Below are 19,630 nucleotides of genomic sequence, written 5' to 3'. Positions count from 1 at the left end.
ATATTAGTCAAAATGAATAAACATCAATCGATATAGTAGTTGTATTATCAATTTTAAAATTAGAGGTTGAACTCTTACCTCTACAAATTGTAATTTTTTTTTTTATTCGAAGTACTAAATTTATGATTATGATTTATGGAGAGTACATGAAACAAAACCTTTCATAAATTTCAGATACCTTTGACTGTGATGAGCCCAGCCCAACTTATGCCGTTGGGCGCCGGCGGCCGAGCCCAATAATATATTAATTAAAACCGGGAACGGTTGGTAACTAATTCGAAATACTCCCAAAACGACGTCGTGCAATACAGTAGAGGATTTATAGTTTTAGCTTAAACCCTAGTCCTGTCGCCGCCGGTCCTCACGCAATCTCCGGCGACAGTTCGCGCTGTTAGTCTTCTACAACGGTGAAAATCTCGATTCTGATTTTTTCTTTTCAGTGGAAAAATCTCCGAGCCTATTCCTCTATTTTGGAGGACGATAATTAATCTATTCTGATCTGAATTTGTTTGTATCGAGTTCGGTGTAATTTTTGTTGTGTTATTGAGTATTGAGGAAAATCAAACTTGTTAATCTATCAATGTTGGATGAAAGCGAATTCGATGTGCATCTGAATCTCTGGGCCCTAAGAATTCCGAGGGAACTTTGTAAGGCTGCCATTAAAATACTGAACGGGTCAGTCATGTTTTGTGTTATTTTGTTTCTTCATTATACTGTGCTAATTACTCGATTTTAATGTATCAGTTAGGTATTGGTATTAGTTATACATTGTTCTTGTTGAACTGTTCATCTTTCTCATTCGAGTTCAACGCTTTTTGAAAACTCATCAGAATTTTCCTGATAATTTTTAGTTGTTTTCTTTGAAAGTTCGTTTTGGTATTAATTATTGTTTTAAAGTAGACTGTTCTTTGGTCCTCAGTTCGTTTCTGTTGAAAAATTTTCAGGTACTTAATTGACAGGCCTCGGATTAAACCTGTGACTGAAGATCCAACAAGTGATAAGAATCGTTATGTTATATTATCTGAGAAGGTTCAAACTCCGGGTAAAGATCTCCGTCCTTGCTTTTTTCATTTGATTTTTTCTGTTAACTATATGCCTGGACGGCAGTTTCATGTTCTTTATGGAAACTCCTCAATAGGACATTTTGTTTGCTGAAGTTACTATCCTTGTTCATTGATTCTTTTATGTTACCTTAGTGGCTTGTTGGCTCTGTTCACGATCTCAAGTTCTAAAAATAGTTGTTGTAAAATCATTGCGAGTCATTTTTAATCTTAAAATTTTAATATCTCTAGGTATAACCATTAACTTGAATGCATGTTAAGTTAGAAAAGTGTCTATAAACAGCCTATATATCACATGAAATCCAGCTAAAAAAATCTAGACATCCACAAAAGCAATCAAATTAACCTTGCATAACTAGGTAATTTTTGTAAAAGTAGTCTTGTTTTCTTTTAGAAATCTTAACCACTTTCCTTATTCCTTCTTTTGCCTTTATTTTCTGGATGAAATTTTCCTCGATCATGTCCTTAGATGACACCATTTTTTCTATCTTGTGATTTTTTGAATGGCTCAGAATTATCAGAAATTCCAGAAATGATGCTTGAAGAATTGAAAGGTTTATGCACGATTGATCGAGTTCCCTATTCCCTAACACTTGGATATTCATATTGGGGAGCAGGTATTTTGAATAATCCTACATTTTAGCACACATTGCGCAAATTGTACTTTCACCTTAGGTGAAATGTTATGTGAGGCATATCTAGCACCATTTTAATGATCCCATTACTACAGTATGCACTAAGTATTGAAGTATGTGGAAGCTAAATGTCGTGCTTTGTTTGCATCGGAAGGATGAGAGTCTAATACATTAGTTATTGATCATAAATGACAGTCCCTGTATGTTTGTGATTGAATTCCACTCATTTTCCATTTGTAATCTGTCTACATCAATGGGAGGTATATATTCCTAATGTTGTCTGTAATGGGACTGTACGTGCTGATGGACTCTGGTTCTGATTCTCATTTGATATTATGGCAACTACATCAAATGATTGCAATTATAAGAATGATGTTTAATTTCTGAAAGATGTTTAACTATTCTAAAGGTTGCTTTTACCTGTCATTTGATGTGTTCATATTGTACATGCCCGACTAACTTATGGTGTGGTTCCTCTGTAGACCATATCCTCAAGAAGATTCTGCCTCCTGAAGTGGAAGTGCCTTCTTCTTTTGAGACAATAGTTAAGTACTCTAGCCACTGCCATGTTTCATCTACTTCTTTCCTTTCTGCCGTACATTTCCATATGCTCTATATAGCTTTTATGTGCGTTCTTTTGTTGCTATGTATAACATTTTGATACCACATGTTTCTGTGACATTGGTCTTAGTGTTGTTTTTTCATGTACAACTATTGACAGTGAGATAATTTTGTACTGTGATCTACAGGTCACGTTGCTCACCTGAATATACATGACGAATTGCTTCCATATAAGGATGTCATTGCGAAGGTTATTTATGATGTACGGCATCAGTATCTATTTACTCATTTTCCTAATTATTTTGAAATGTAAATTGTGATTTATTGATCACTATACATTAGCTTTTACTTCATTTTTTATTCTTAATTTCATTTTACTCTCCCCTTCTTTTCCTCTGTGTGTGTGTGTTGCGGGTACCTATTCCAGGAATTCAACCGTTCAGAATCAGATATTTTTACCCTTCCCCTCCACCCAACAATGTGCATGCGCGCACACATTTTCCCTATTGAAACTTTTCTGTAACTATTTTTTTTTGTAATCTAATTGCAGAAAAATTATCCGAGAATTAAAACAGTCGTAAATAAAGTGGGGTCTATAACAAATGAATTTCGGGTCCCAAAGTTTGAAATACTGAAGGGAGAGAATAATATGGTAACAGAAGTGAAGCAATATGGAGCGACTTTTAAGCTTGACTATAGTTTGGTCTACTGGAACTCAAGATTGGAACATGAACACATAAGGCTGGTTTCACTGTTCCAACCAGGAGAGATAATTTGTGACATGTTCGCCGGTATTGGTCCATTTGCAATTCCAGCTGCCCAGAAAGGATGTATAGTATATGCCAATGACTTGAATCCAGACAGCGTGCGATATCTGAAGGTTAATGCAGAAATCAATAAAGTTAGTGGTCGTGTTCATGTATATAATTTGGATGCTAGGAAGTTCATTTCTCAATTGATGACAGTTCCCAGTAACGAAAGTAATTCAGAATCTGTCATCTCAATATTAAAAGCTTGTGAGAAAGGCATTGGAGAGACCAATCAAAAATCACCATCTGCAAATGGTATGCAGACTAATATCATTATCATTTTAATAAAATTTCATATCTTCTTCAGGAGATCGAGTGCAGATGATCTTATTTTTCTTTCTTGCTTCAGTTCAGGTGGAAGAAGTCCAAGATGATAGTAAAATTAGCAATGAATATGTAGAACATTCAAGGAGTGCCGATATATCCGTTGCTGCTCTTAAAAGATCCTCAGAAAGTTGTGAGAATGAGAAAGGTAACATACTCATCACAGTCAATCACAGCCAAGCAGGATGCTGCACATTACCATATCTTGCGATTGAACAATCAAATACCATTTCTTCCTATAATTTTCTTTGCAGACATTTTTTAACGAAAATTTGCTTCACAGACAATGGAATTGCTGATGATGCTTCCATCTGTGTAGCCAGTAGGAGAAATGGAAATGCTAACAAGAGGATGAAGGGGTCCAATATATCTCATGCTAGGACCTGGGAACACGTTGATCATGTGATTATGAACCTCCCTGCTTCTGCTTTACATTTTCTCGGTACGAATGGACTTTTTCTTTTAAATTTCATCTCTCTTATTGCAGTTGTTATAGCATATTTCTCTTCATTTGTTTGTCCAAATGAAGAGTTGAAAATTTGGGAAGTAACAGTGTTTGGTCACCTCTGCCAGCATGAGATTTAAGAACGGTGGAAAGGAATACATTAACGTTTTAATGCTTCAGATATGAAGGGAAACCATAGATTTTTTTTACTCTTACAAGACCATAGCAGAGAGATTTTGGATATCTAAGCTTTGTGTTGAAAAATTGGAATTGATGGGAAAATAAATAAATGTTGGGGAAGCAAACTAATATCTCAATGTTGGTTAAACAAAGAGAAGAAAAATGAAAATGAGAGTGAAATTCAAACTTTTGATTGAAGTAGGAAAAGATAGGTGATACACAAAATGTTGTATAAGAAATGTGATGCAACAAATGTGATACAATCAATACATGGTAGCTCATCCTTATATAGGACAATGATGAACTAATTGATACTACTAACTTAAAATTTAAAACAATATTATTAAAAATAGAAACTCACATAACACAAAGAAAACTTAAAAATAATAAACAACTTAAATCTTATATCTAACATTTACTTAGTCATCAAACTGAAAATTAAATATAACAATAAATTTAAGGAAACTTAAAATTGAAATTTAATAAAGAAAAGCTCAAATCTCAATACTCCTTGAGGTTTTTCTTTGTCACACCCAACTTTTGGTGTGGAAACATAAACTGCCCATGTGGTAGAGCTTTTATGAGAATGTTGAAAAAATTGTTCAATGATTTCACTTTCATTCTCTTTATTTCTTTACTTCTTTCAATTAATAAAATTTTGACTTTGGTGTGCCTTGTTCTACCATCTTGTGCCAAATTGAAAACACTAGCAACCAAATCAAGTCTTTCTTTTAGATAAGGTAGACTGTGCATATTCCCTTCTTGAAAATTGTTGCATATCTGATCAATAAAGATAAATTTGAAAGTGTTATCAACCATGTTAGAAGAAGGCAACATTTTCAAAGTTTCGTTGTCTACGTGTCTAAAGCATTGATGCCATCTTTTGATTTTTTCTACTTTGGTATTGAAAACATGAAGACATAGTGAGTCACCACTTAAAACAATGACATTTTCAACCCTTTTGACCTTTGAAATCTCGACTCCTTGAGGGTCATAAATTACACAAACTTGACCTTTGAAAATCATATAAAATTTATTATGCAACAATTGAGCAATAGTAAGCAAGTTTTGAGATAATTTTGGAATATATAGAACATTGGATATTTTATGTTCCCCTTGCTTAGTATGCATGACAACGGTATTTTTGCCTTAAGCTAGTAATGTCTCGCTATGTCCAAGAATCACTTTAGACTGGATGGATTTGTCAATCTGGCTAAAAAGATTTCCATCTTTAGCCATATGGGAAGTGCATTCATTGTCAATAAGCCACGAGGTTGACACATCGTCATCAAAATGAGATGCCATAAACAAAAAATTTGTTTCTTCGTTGCCATCTGCGTAATTTGCCTGCTGTTGGAAATTTTGGATTTGGTTTGGTTTACTATAACAAAACTTCTTCATATGACCGGCCTTGTAGCAATAATCGCAATAGTGGACTTAGCTTGTTTTTGAACCAAAAATCTTTTCAGCATGGTTAGTCCGTTTACAAAAACAAGGAATTTATCTTTTCTTGACGCCCCTTCTTTTTCCATACTCACCTGATTTTTAGTGGCATATCTATCATCTTCTCCAACAACTTTCTTGTCTTTAAACTTTGCATGAAATGCACCAACAACTTGTTCATTACGCATTGTACCCCTTTGTTCATGGACTTGTAATTTACTAATTAATTCAGCTGTAGAGAGAGTTGTTAGATCAGAAAACTCCTTTATGGTTGAGATTTTTTACTCAAATTTATCAAGAACACGAACCATTATTTTTTTCTCAACTCTTTGATCTAGAAAATTTTCACCAACTAATCTTATCTGGTTCACAATGACCATCACTTTTGTTGTGTATTGCCTCACAAAATCTGAATCCTTCATTTTTAGCATCTCAAACTCTCTCTTGAGAGTCAATAGTTTGACAGCTTTCACCCTTGCACTTTCTTCAAATTCCTTATGCAATTTATCTCAAGCTTCTTTTGCCGATTTACAATCAATAATCATAGAAAATATAGGATCTGATAAAGCGGCATGAATCACAGAGTAAACTTTGGGCTTCTTTAATTTCTTCTCTTCATGTAGTTTGATGTGATTCAACGTTGGATTTTCTCCTAATGGCCGAGGATCAACATTAGTTGAAATGTATTTCCAAATGTAAAATGCCTTGAGATAGGATATCATTGTAACAACCCAAAACTGGTAGCTTTCATTATAAAAATGTTGAGAGGAAACACCAAAATTGGAAGACATTTTTCAAATACAAAAAATAGATTTTTTTTTATTCTCAAACAAAATCACAGGCCTTAAAGGTTAAATCTAAGGCCCTAATACCATTGTTGAGAAAATCAAAGTAGCTTTGATACCACTGTTGAGAAAATAGAATTGAAGAAAATATAAAGAATACTTGAAAATAACAAACAACTTAGGCAACCATTTTGTTTTTGAAAATGAAGCTTATGAACTCTACTTACACCTCCAAATTTCTTCTTTTGTTATCTACATTTTTACCAATTGTTTAAAAAACAAGCTAAATTTTGAGAACTTAATTAGTTCTAATTTTTTTTTTTGTTTTTTTGGAATTTGGCTAATAATTTAGTCATTGTACTTAACAAAGATGCAAATCATTGTAAGAAATGTGGATGAAATATATTTAATTTTAAAAAAATAAAGACAAAAAACTAAATGGTTAACAAACGGGACCTCAAATCTTAGATCTAACATTTACTTAGATGTCAAACTGAAAATTAAATATAGCAATAAATTTAAGAAAACTTTAAAATTGAATTTTAATGAAGAAAAACCTCAAATGTCCAACACTTTGTAGTCGCGCTTTTTTTATGGATACCAATTGAATGAGTTTCTTCAATCCCTTTTAGCTCTTGGGTGGGGAAGAATCGTCTTCTCTTCTCTAATCAGTTATCTTCGCTCTTTTTCTGTATCTGTAACTATGTTTTGTTTCGTCTGATGAGTGAAGTATATTTTGGTATTTTCTTGCCAGATGCATTTAGGGGCTCAATTAAGAGGAAGTACTGGAAGGGCTCCCTTCCTTGGATTCACTGTTATTGCTTCATGCGAGCAAATGAAAATCAAGATTTTATCATTTCAGTATGTTCCTACTACAGATAACATCATGGCTTCATCCTCTTTCATTTCAATTGTGCCCGTGTCCATTTCATATTTGTGCCCCATGTTTATGTGATTGTTTGTTTTTGTTTGTGTTGTGTGTGTGCGCGCTTCTTAATGAGAAACTATCAATCAGAATTTTGTGGATGGTATGAAATTACAAAAGGGCACCAATTGCCGTGGGGGATTACATGTATCTATTCCATTGAGATATTAGAGAAGTGAGGTTGTAATCACAAAAGAAAGGAAGTGAATTTACACCAAGAAAGAGAAGCATATAACAAGTGTTAAAAAAAAGTTGGAAAATTAGATTCCTTGTCTTCGAAGATGCGATGTTCATATGCATGCTTTTTTTCTCCATCATCTTTTCGATAATTGCATTTCTTCCTCACTTTTCTGTCTGGGTATTTGTCTTGGAAAAAGTCATATTTTTTCTCATGCCGTCCTTTTTTAACCTTTCACTCCAGGAGGCTGAGTCTGCCTTGAATGCTCATATTCAAGACCCCGTTTTTCATAGGGTCAGAGATGTTGCACCAAACAAGGTATTGCTCTGTGTGTGTGCGTGCACACATGGCAATTGTTTGTTTTAACTTGTCTTTCTTTCTTTTTTGTTTTTATCAGGCAATGTACTGTTTGAGCTTTAGGCTTCCGGAACAATGCGTCAATGACGACATGACTAGCTGAATCGAGTAAAACCTGAACTTTCCTATCTCTTGGGCTTATTGAGAACAACTTCATTTTCCCAATTTGTTCGTGCGGAGTTTTCATAGTTCTCACATCGTTGTACTTCACAGTCGTTTCTCGTTTCTGAGATGTACAAGCTAGACGAATGATATCGTAGGCTGGCACTTAGGGGTTTCATTTCTACTGTGGAAAATTTTTCAGATTTGCTCGGTATAGTTCGTTACTAACTTGATTTTGTATAAAACGAAATATGTCTCATGTCCTTAAAACAATATCTCTTAATATGCATAGCATGTGCCTTAATGAAAGTGCGCTTTTCGATTCTTTTAACATTAGAATAATTGTCCAACTTTTTTTGCTGGTCAATAATACTTTTGAGGGCAAAGATTTTGTTTACCTAGAAGCGACAGATTTGGGATCTTAGGTCAAGATTTGTTAATCGTTTTGGTTTTGGTAGTTAAATCATTTAATTGGAGAACCTGCTGCTATCCTTTTCCTAATTAGGCCTGTATTTCACATCTTTACCAATTCTAATGAAAATTGGTTTGATCATAATCGAATTTCATTGACAGATTAATTGTAATGGGCTTAAATTGCAAATGTAATTAGATCGCTTTACTTAAAATTAAGATTTTTGTCAAATTTACTGTTGTCATTAAGGTTATCTTTACCTCTAAGAGTCAAATCGTAATGGTCACGGTAACGATAAATAATCATAATAGTAATGGTAATGATACGACAATTTTTGAGTGCAATTTAATTGATCACTACATGTTCGTCATTTAGATTATATTACTTCATTACAAATTTTTAACTGGGGTCCACCTGGAATATTGGAAAACACTAACAAACCTAAGAAAAAATGAGTTTCACTTTTTAAATTATCTTTTACCTTTATTGCGATACACCTCCTGCAAATGTGACCTTATTGTAAAGAGAAAGTAATATATTTTTAGTTAGATAACATATATGTTCATTTTCATTTTATTGAGAGTCAAGTCTCTTATTAAGCATGCGTTTCTTAGTGGATATAGTCATTACGCAACATATTAGGTTTACTTTTTTTTGTTTTTGTTTTTGTTTTTTAAATAATAATAATTATTATTTTAATCTTTTTAATTTGATTGTTTTTTATGATTACTAATGTATATAATTGCTTAGAATCATGAAAAGTAGGAATATTTGCAATTCAAGGAAATGATTTATCATGATGGTAATAATTTTTCAAAAAAAGATATGGAATTTCTTTATGAATTCTTAATTATTATGATTCTTTTGTAGCCTTCATAGCTCAATAGAAAAATGTTGTTACTTTCAAACACATTTTATACAATTAAAGTATAGTAATTTTTTTGTGGAAAGGTTAAAACGTCATTTTTAGAGTGTCGGAATAACTTATGGGGAAAAATGCTATTTAAACAAAATTAACTCTTTTTTTCTTTCTTGAAGAATAAACAAAATTTTCTGTAAAGACAACTGAAGAATTAATTACTAGTTTAAAATGTGTTTTGATATATCTTATCATTAAAAATATTTTTTAAAGAAAAAAGAGAAATTCTTATAAATAAAAACATTCCAAAAACCTTTTTGCTATAATTGTAAATATTTTTAAATATATATATTTTTTTATTTAAAAAGACCCAAAGAAATCTCAATAGATGAAAAGAACCCGCAATTAATTTAAATAATTTTTAATATTTTTTCTCTCAAGAGTTTATTAAAAAATAACTTTTAAATTAATCTAAGTTATTTAAAGTGCTTTCTATTTACTTTGATTAGAAAAACCTCGGAGAGTGGCGAGCAGATAAATTATGTATTCTTTTTCAAAGTTACAGATAAATTAAGGTACAAATACTATTTTTAACACTTGTATTTTTAATTTTGATTCATTATAATCTACGTATTTACAAAATGTTAATTTTTGTCCCTATATTTTGCATTTTGAATTATTTTGATTTTGGTTTTTATCACTACACATTTAAAATATTGACCATTTTGGTCCCATTCTTTATTATTATTATTATTATTTCATTTTCAAATGACTAAAATGATCAATTTTTTAAAGTATGGGCTAAAATAAACCCAAGTTAAAAATACAATGAGTAAAATGAATATTAGATGGACTAAAATGAATGAAAATTGAAAGTATAAGATCAAAATAGCATTTAAATAAAAAATTAATTTGGTTTATTTTTTTTTTCCACAAGTTACTCCAAACCGCAAAAATTTTCTTGTCATGTTTTCCTATTTTGAGGCGTCAACTTTGGTCAACCACCTATTTTACAAGAGACTTTCAACTTTTCTATAGAGAGGATTTTTTTTTTTTTGAGAGGACCTTTCATTCTTATTAATTTAGGGCAAAGTCAAAGATAAAAATATCCGTTGATATATTGCTACATCTATAAATTGAAGGATTCAGCGTCGATATTAAATATCCACGAATATCTTTAATAACTTTTATAAATGCTCGTAAAACATAAAAAATACCATCTAATGAATTCAATATGAATAGTAATATTAATAACAATATCCATAACTAAGTTCGAGAGTAAAAAAAACTTAATTATTAACTTAAACAAAATTTCAAAATTTTTCGACTTACAGAAATATCCGTCAATATCAATACTTTATCGATATATTTGTAAAATTGAAATCTCGATATCGATATTGACATGAATATTTTAAACCTCGAACAAAACTACATTTTCCTAATAAGCATTGAAATTGCTTATTAACTTTTTAAGAAGATAACAATAATCTCTATTGGCTTTTGATATACATAGTTTTTTTTTTTTTTTTTGTTCTTCTTTATATTCAGATTGCACTATTGTTTTTCTTTCTCCTTTTTTGTAAAATGATAAAGGGATGAACTTTGAGAAAGAGACCAACAGAAATAAAGCAAAGAGAGATTAGATGAAAACATTACACGTAGACTTTGGCTGGAAAGTTGCCAATTTGGAGCATTCTTTTTCAACTCTTCTTCAAAAAGAAGTCATTAAAAGATAATTATACATAATTTTCCTTTTTTAAAAATGACTTCTTTTTCCAACGTTTTATCATCACAATTTGCATTATCACCACACACTTCAAAAAATATTTCAACCCAACTTGAAAATAAAACATAAATATATGAATGTTGAAAATCACTTTAAAGTGCATGCTCCAATATTCCATTATCAAATTGGAAACCATGTTACTAGATAATCATCAAACATATGCTTTTTTAAGTTGATATGCTTTTTTGTTTTTTCCTTTTTAGTGATTTCAAAATATTTTCACTAAGAAGAAAGTTGATAGATTAGTAATAAAAAGTGATGATATATTGTCTAGTGGTTTGCTTATTTATTATTATTTTGAGTACTATAAGTGTCGTTATGGTATGAGAATTTTGATGGAGAAAATATTTAGGTCAAATCCACGACCAAGCTACAAAATCCATCCCTAAAATTAAGAACAAAAATCTATTACAAAACCCTAAATTGCCAAGAAAAATAAGATAATTAACTGTTTAATTCTAAAATACTACTTAAATATTAATTAGGGTTCTTTTCAAATATAGGAATATGACTGAATTTATTTATAAATATAGCAAAATGTCATTGTTTATCATTGATCGATTGTCACAATCGACATGTCTATGCATCTATCATTGATAGACAATGACATCTTACTATATTTGAAAATGTTTTCAGCAGTTTTGTCATTTAAAATAATTATCTCATTAATTAATATAAATTAACAACTTAACTAAATATTAACTCAAATATACTAATTCTCCCCATAATTCTTCTCATCAAATTTGAACATTTGATTTTAAGGAAATTAAAATATTTTACTGTTGAGCTTCATTCATTTTTACTTTTAGTTGTTGATTTTTTTAATATAAAATCATAAAAAAACCAAAGTTTTGTCAAAAAAAAAAAAAAAAAAAAAAAAAGAAGAAGAAAAAAAGAAAAAAAAAAGAAAAAAGAAAAAGAAAAAAAGGCATTTTTATATTCTCATTAACTATGCTGTTAGGGATAGATATATAATATAATTCGAATTTATTTTTAGACAACTCAAATTCTAGAAATTAATAATTTAAAATCATTTATTATATATTACATAATAATCAAGCGAAAAAAAAAGTGTGATTTATAATTGGTCCTCAAGCGAGCATTAGTGGTATAATAAATTTCTTAATGAATAATTCAATTCAAAAGCTCATGAGATGGAAATCAAATGTAATAAATATTTGAAAGATTTTCCACCACTTATGTAATGCAAGAATGAATATATATATATATATATACCATCTCCCAAAAAACTACACCTTTATTTCCACGTTGTAAAGAACTTTTTGGAGACCCTTTCTGTCAAATACAATCATTTTTTTTTTTTTTAAAAAAAAAAAACTCAAAAGTATTATATCAAAGCTATCTCGACAAATTAAGATACTCTAAAGAATTAGATATTAAAAAATCAAGCCATTTTCTTTAAAAAGTAGTTTTTAAAATCTTCTTTAAAATTTGACCGAATATAAATGGATAATTAGGAAAGGTAAAATTCTTTATAAAATAGTTGTAAGAAGAAGCATTATTTTCAAAAATCAAATGGTATCTAACGGAACCATAACATTTGAAATTTAAAGTATTTGAGAGAATCATAAAAAAAGCATACATTTATGAAACAGAAAAATTTAAAATAAAATTATTATCAATATCCCATCGGATAACTATTTGATTTTTAGTTTTTGCTTTCAAAAATTAATTTTAGAAATGCAAATTTTACGTATACGTTCTTTTGTTCCATTATTTACTTTCTTAGTTATGTTTTCAAAACTAACAAGTAGTTTCAGAATGATTTTTAGATTTTGACTATGTTATGAAATCAACAAATAAAAAAAAAAAAACAAAAAGATAGAAAATCGACACATAGATTTACATGATTCACTAACAACAAGTTAGTTACGTCCACGAGACAAAGTAGGAACAATTTTATTAGATAGAATGTTACAGAATACAAAATGAATAATGCTTCTAGGAGCTGGAAAGTTTATATACTAAACCCTAGGGTCATAAACGTAAATTATATAAAAATGACAAATACATGAATAATTTAGGTTTCGGGATCTTGCTCCCAAATCTCCACGAGGACGTGCTGCCTCTGGATCCAACTTGCTGACTAGATAGCAAGACTCTCGTATTTGATCATTCAAAACTTAGATAATAAATTAAAGACATTCCAATAGATTATATTAAAACACGAGAAGAAAAATAAGCATACTATTCAAAAACTAAAAACTAAAATCGTTATCAGAAGTCAAACGTTAATTTGAACACAAAATTTTTGTTTCAATCTTTATACATATATGATTTCTATATAGGGAGCAGCTTACCAAAAAAATAAAAATGAAATAAATAAATAAAAAACGTGAGATTGTAGCTGTGCGCACCACCATAACTGAATAACTGAATTAAGTAACGAATCTTTTTTCTCTTTTTTTCTCTATGAAACTCCATTTCCCCCCTTTCTCATGAAGCTCCTCTAAAATTCTAAATCCAATATTCCATTTCCATACAGAGACCTCTCCTTTCTTTCTTGATTCTATCTTTATTAAAAGATTCTGATTCAAAGATTGAGAGAGACCCATAAAAATGTCAAAATCTGGATTACAATTCCACAGAAATTATTGTATATTCAGAATCAGAACATTAGTTTTTTTGTTGTTGATGATTTTTCCAGATGGGTTAAGTGTTGGAGTGAACTGGGGAACTATGGCTACTCACCAGCTCCCACCAGAGAAAGTTGTTAAAATGCTTCAAGAAAATGGGTTTCATAAATTGAAGCTTTTTGAAGCTGAGGATAGGATTTTGGAAGCTCTTATTGGGTCTGATATTGAAGTTATGTTGGCTATTCCCAATTCAATGTTGCAACTTATGAGTCAAAATCCTAGGGCCGCTGCTTCTTGGGTTGATTCTAATGTTACTGCTTATACTTATCATGGTGGTGTTAAAATCAAGTTGAGTTTTGAAGATTCTTGTTCTTTTGGTTTTTATGTGCTCTTTAGGTGTTTGATGAATTTCCCACTTCAGGGTTTCTCTGTTTTCAATATGTTCTTTTCATGCTGCTGCTGTTTATGATGATGATACTTCCATTTTCATACCAATTTTAATCTGTTTCTTTCTTCCATTTTCTTTGCTTACTTACCTGAAGAGTCGTTTTTGATTACGTAATTAAGAGGGTATTTGAGAGATTTTAAAAAGGTTAAAATCACTTTTTATCATGTTTAAAAGTCATTCCGATATGCGCCTTAAATGATTTAGAATAAGTTCATACCATATGTTTTCGAAGTAATTTTGAATATGATAAAAAGTTATTTTAAACCATTTCAAAATGACTCTCGAATATGCACTAAACCTTGCTTTTAATTAGCCAAAAGGACTTTTCAATCTTCTTAAAAGACATGTCAGTTAATCTTAGTGTCACCATGTAGCTATACATGATATTTTTGGTTAGTGCCTTAACTAGAAAAAATAAGTTTTGTTTGATCGATCTCTCTCATGAGGAAGGGCAAATAAAAGATTGCAGTTTCTAGTTTTTAAACTGCAAGTAATTTTCTCTCTTTTGTTTTGACAATGAGATTACAAAACTATGGAAAAGTAACCAAATGCCACTCTTAAATTATGGCCATTCATTGAACCATTCTTTTGGCTGAAAATTTTGAGATTTATGAATGTTAAATTAGCTAAAATAGCATATTGGTTCTATCTTTCCCATAAAATTCCATTGGAAACTGATTTTGCAGGTATGTTGCTGTAGGCAATGAGCCATTTCTTAAGTCTTACAATGGCACTTATCTTCAGTTAACATTGCCTGCCCTGAGGAATATCCAAGCAGCCTTAAATGATGCAGGGCTTGGTTCAAAGGTCAAAGCTACTATTCCTTTCAATGCTGATATTTACAACTCCCCGGACTCAAACCCGGTTCCATCTGCAGGCGAATTCCGTCCCGACGTTCGAGATTTAACGATCGAGATTCTACACTTCCTATCCATAAACAATGCACCTTTCACAGTCAATATCTACCCCTTCCTTTCCCTATATGGAAATGACTACTTTCCAATGGACTTTGCATTCTTTGATGGAACATACAAGCCAATCAAAGACGGAGATCTAACGTACACCAATGTGTTCGATGCAAATTTCGACACACTCGTTTCAGCTCTAACGAAAGCAGGATACCCTGATATGAAGATCATAGTAGGAGAAGTTGGTTGGCCAACCGACGGTGACAAACACGCCAATATCCAAAATGCAAAACGGTTCAACCAAGGATTGTTAAGACATGCTTTAAGTGGAGAGGGAACTCCAGCAAGGGTAGGCATAATTGATATCTATCTCTTTAGTCTGATCGATGAAAATGCTAAAAGTATAGAACCAGGGAGCTTTGAAAGGCATTGGGGAATATTTGAATTTGATGGTAAGCCAAAATATGAACTAGATTTGTCTGGAACAGAAGAAGAAAAAGGGTTAATACCAGTTGAAGGAGTGAGATATATGGTAAAAAGATGGTGTATTTTGAACCCAAATGTGAATGATTGGGAAGGTTTGGCTGATAGTATAGACTATGCTTGTAGTTTATCAGATTGTACTGCATTGGAATATGGATCTTCTTGCAATCAATTAACTGCACAAGGAAATGCTTCTTATGCATTTAATATGTACTATCAAGTGAACAGCCAAAAGAGTTGGAATTGTGATTTTGATGGTTTGGCTGTGGTGACTCAACAAGATCCATCTTATGGAAACTGCCAGTTCCCAATTATGATTGATTATGCTTCTTCTTCATATTCTCCATTTCTGTTTGATGAAAGATTTTTAGATCTTTTGGTTGAAGTTTTTATGGGATTTATGGTGTTTTTGATTCTGGAATATGATTGGTGATGGATTTGAGAATGATTTTTGTGAGGAATTCGTTAAGATTTGGAAGTTGTTGATCAAAGTTTTCTCATGTTTTGTGTATATTACAATATATGGATATTATCCTCTGGACACGGCAGAATTCTTCTTTTGCCAAATTGTTTGTCATGTATGATAGATTCAAATTTTGGTTTCTTTTTATTTCACACTTATTTTATTTTGCTTGCCTTTAATAAATAATCATATTTTAGATGCTCGTGAGGATTTGTTTTCGGACTCTGCCTTATATCTCTACATAGGTATGATATTGTGATCTATTTTTTATTTTTATTTTATTTTTTATTCAAACTCATACAATTTTGCTTTTAGTTTATACCTAGAAAGTCTTATATACCAGTGGAGACGTTCTTACTTGCACCTATAAACCGACAACGTTATCATCTCTAACTTAGGTAGTAAACAATTTTCTCTTTTAACAAATATAATTAGGACTTCTCTCAAATATTCATAGATTGTGAAACTACTCTTACCTAATTCACCTTGTTTACTTTTGAAAGTATACTTTTTTGTCTAATTGTAAGCCCCGAATTTAGGAGGACTACATAAATGAACCGAGATCGAGACAAATCTTAAAGATATAAAAACATGCTTAAGAAAAGTTTGAAAAAATTGAAAGTTACTATCTGTACTAATAAAGTGCACCCGACTTTTCGATGACTTAATCATATGAACTTTAAAGTTAAGTACACTTAGCTTGAAACAATTATATGTTGGGAAAGAAGCATATGAGTGAGAACAAAGCATGCTAAAAAGACTTGTGTTGGTTTGTGGAAATAGTTTAAAATAAGTAGATAACGTGGCTAGATCACAGGAAAATATCGGAGTTATTAAGTTTTGAATTCTGAGCGTGGAGCATTAGATCAATAGAGTTCAATCATGTAAATCACATTGAAGATAATGATTCTCTTTCTAGTTCATTTGCAAATATCTCATCAATAACATTGTTGAGATATTAGGCTTATGCATGCAAAATATTAATTACTTGTTTTGATGGAAAATGCTCTGTACCAATAAAAATATTCTAATTGTCAATTTAAAATCTAATTGATGAAGACATTCTTATTTGTATATATTAATGATCTTCCCAACTTCTAATTAATGTGAGGCCATGACCCTGGCTTTATCCATAAACTTATGTGGCTTAGAACATTAATTCATGTGATACCACGTTATTTTCCTTAAAATGGCATACCAAATAAAGAGCAAAACTAATATTTTTATATAGAGTTTGAAAATGAGTGAAGACCAAATATATTAAATACATGAGCTAGCGGCTTTGGCATTTTTTTGCGACGTTCTTTCAGTTAGAAAGAGTGTTTTCCACCTTCTACCCATCTTTGAAAGAGAGTTGCATTTTGAAACACATAATTCTATAAGATAAAATAGAAACCATGATGTCATTTAGTAACATAATTCATTCTTATACTATGTTTCTTATTTCTAGTTTTTAAGAAATATAAGCTATGGCTGTGTATAATTTCTTTTTTTTTTGGGGGGGGAGGTCTTTTTTTATTTATTTTCCAATCATAAATAAAAGCATTATTATGATAAAATAAATATAACATAATTGTAAATATTTAATTAAGAAATAAATTTCATACAAATATTTTACTTTTTGATTTAAAATACGTTTCATTTTGTTTCCCTAGTAAAAAGAACGAGACAACAAGAAATATGAGATAATTGATCAAAAGTCTCAATCTCAAACTTCAAATGGTTTTTTTCTCCACTTTTTCAAACTTAGGAATTTTACTTCTGGTTATATTATTATCCACCAAAATTACAAAATTACTCTTAATTTTCTTTTTTTCCTCTTCTTCTCCATTTTCCTTCCTCCATTTGTGCCAGTCATTCTTCATTTTTTCTTTCTCTATTTGTCATCGACCATCTGAACGTTACAAAGGTGTCATCGCTGGCCATTAAAACATTGCTAAGAAATCAGATGCAGTAAAACAAAATAGCGAAGAACGAGAGGAACCCAAAAGTGAGTGAGAGAAGAGACTAAGAAGAGAGAGTGAGAGTGAGACAACAAGAAAGAGGAGAGAGATAGAGTGAAAGAGAGAAGAAATTGAGAGAAAGAAGAGGTTGAGAGAGTGAAGAGAGTGGAACAACGAGACAATGAGAGAGCAAAGTACGAGCAAAAGGCCAATCCATGCACACAATATTTCATTTGGGTAATTTCACCTGGTTGATATCAACAAAGTAAAAAAAAAAAAAATCTAGATTTTAAAAAGTAGGGCAAATTTCATTTTCATCCTAACGTTGGGTCATCCATCCATTGAATCCAAGAAATATTTATCAAAATAGTTGTATTGTATTTATTAAAAGAATAAAAAATGTGATCATTATCAAACAAACCTTATATAACAAAGTTTACATTTCTTTCTATCACTTACTTTTAAATAAGTATAGCAAAAGCTTAAAATGTCGATCTGCCGAAAATGTGTTGAGTTCTTAAATTTTATGGAAATGCCAATTTAAAATGTTGATATTGTCGAAAATATGTTGAGTTCTTAAATTTTAAGAAAATGTCAATTTAAAATGTTGATATTGTCGAAAGTGTTGAATTCTTAATTTTAAGGAAATGTGAATCGACATATCAATAAGATGTTGATATTAATAGATATTTTTGAATAAAAAATCTAAAAATATTTAAATCGATAAACTAACATTTATGCCGTCTCAATTAATTAAAATATTTATTATTTATATTATGTTTATATCAACGACATTTTCTTTTTTCTTTTTCTTATTTTTTTTTTACATTTTATGAACTTTTTTATGGTATAATAAAAATGTCAATTCACATCCTATATCTATGTCAAATCCATAAAAATATCGAATTATCATAAAAATATTGGCATGTTGATGAAAATTAAATACCTTTACAAGTCAAAATGGTCAAATTAATTAAATGAAGATTCTAGATATTTTCAACCACCATTTAAAAAAATAGTGCCCAAGAAAAGTATGCTTCACCACCCTCCCCCAAATTAACCAACACCAAATTCATTTGAATAAGTAAAATCCCAAAATAAGAAAAAAATGAAAAATGAAAAATCTATTCCATGGACCTTTTTTTATTTTTTATTTTAATTTTTAAATTATTATTATAAATTTCATTAAGATCAACCGTCAGAACTGTTGTATTGGTTTGCCTTCCATGCAAAAATAATAATAATAATAATAATAATAATAAATAAATAAATAAATTGTATAAGTTATATGCCCAATTTTCATAATTGAAAATTTAAGATTGTAACAGCAAGTTTGTGACTATCACCATACTTCAAGAGTTGTGTTTGTAATTTGCCCTTAATTTTTAGAAAATATGAATAGACATATCAATAAGAAGTGGATGTCAATAGATATTTCTAAAAAAATGTATAAAAACAAAAAATTCAAAAATAAATAAATAAATATACATTTACGACTTTACAATTAGCTAACATGTTTATTATTTATATTTTGTTTACATTAATAACATTTTTTTCTTATATTTTACGTTTCATAATTTTTTTTACAGTATAATAAAAATACCAATTCACGTCCCATACTCACGTCATATCCATGAAAATATGGAATTATCCATAAAAATGTTAGACAAAATTTAATACCTCGACAAGTTAAAATCGTTACAATAAGTAATTAATTAAATGGAGATTCTAGACATTTTCAGCCACCACTTTAAGAAACAAGATTTTAGTATTGCATTTTATATTTTATATGACCATATATTAAAATTAGAAAATTAAGAAAATTAAGAAAATTAATAAGTAAAGGAATAAATCTAAATTTTTTAAAAAATATTATGAAAATAAATTATAGTTTTCAATATGAATAAATATTTGTATAAAAAGACA

General features: G+C 30.2%; 2 protein-coding genes across 3 annotated transcripts; both read left to right on the top strand.

Annotated features, from left to right (window-relative positions):
- The first annotated feature begins 271 nt into the window (after positions 1 to 271).
- Positions 272 to 8,141, top strand: LOC120080351 (S-adenosyl-L-methionine-dependent methyltransferases superfamily protein). Of its 2 annotated transcripts, none has more exons than XM_039034994.2 (11): positions 272 to 675; positions 945 to 1,042; positions 1,574 to 1,678; positions 2,179 to 2,241; positions 2,446 to 2,519; positions 2,808 to 3,321; positions 3,416 to 3,538; positions 3,710 to 3,832; positions 6,998 to 7,104; positions 7,590 to 7,664; positions 7,744 to 8,141. In XM_039034994.2, exons 1-11 carry the CDS (start codon positions 581 to 583, stop codon positions 7,804 to 7,806), a joined length of 1,440 nt encoding a protein of 479 aa, XP_038890922.1. In that variant the 5' UTR covers positions 272 to 580; the 3' UTR covers positions 7,807 to 8,141. The 2 variants fall into 2 exon arrangements, with proteins under 2 accessions (XP_038890922.1, XP_038890921.1); XM_039034993.2 differs by having other exon boundaries at positions 3,674 to 3,832.
- Positions 8,142 to 13,245: 5,104 nt separating this feature from the next.
- On the top strand, positions 13,246 to 15,865 carry LOC120080195 (glucan endo-1,3-beta-glucosidase 8-like). Its single transcript, XM_039034769.2, has 2 exons — positions 13,246 to 13,807; positions 14,594 to 15,865. The coding sequence occupies exons 1-2, from the start codon at positions 13,443 to 13,445 to the stop codon at positions 15,729 to 15,731; spliced, it is 1,503 nt and encodes a 500-aa protein (XP_038890697.1). The 5' UTR covers positions 13,246 to 13,442; the 3' UTR covers positions 15,732 to 15,865.
- Positions 15,866 to 19,630: the final 3,765 nt, after the last annotated feature.

The sequence above is a fragment of the Benincasa hispida genome, chromosome 6 (assembly GCF_027475165.1).
Source record: "Benincasa hispida cultivar pf3 chromosome 6, pf3_genome.v1.1, whole genome shotgun sequence".
Lineage (NCBI taxonomy): Eukaryota > Viridiplantae > Streptophyta > Magnoliopsida > Cucurbitales > Cucurbitaceae > Benincasa > Benincasa hispida.
Note: the sequence above shows the minus strand (reverse complement) of the source record. Positions and strands in the feature narration are given on the sequence as shown.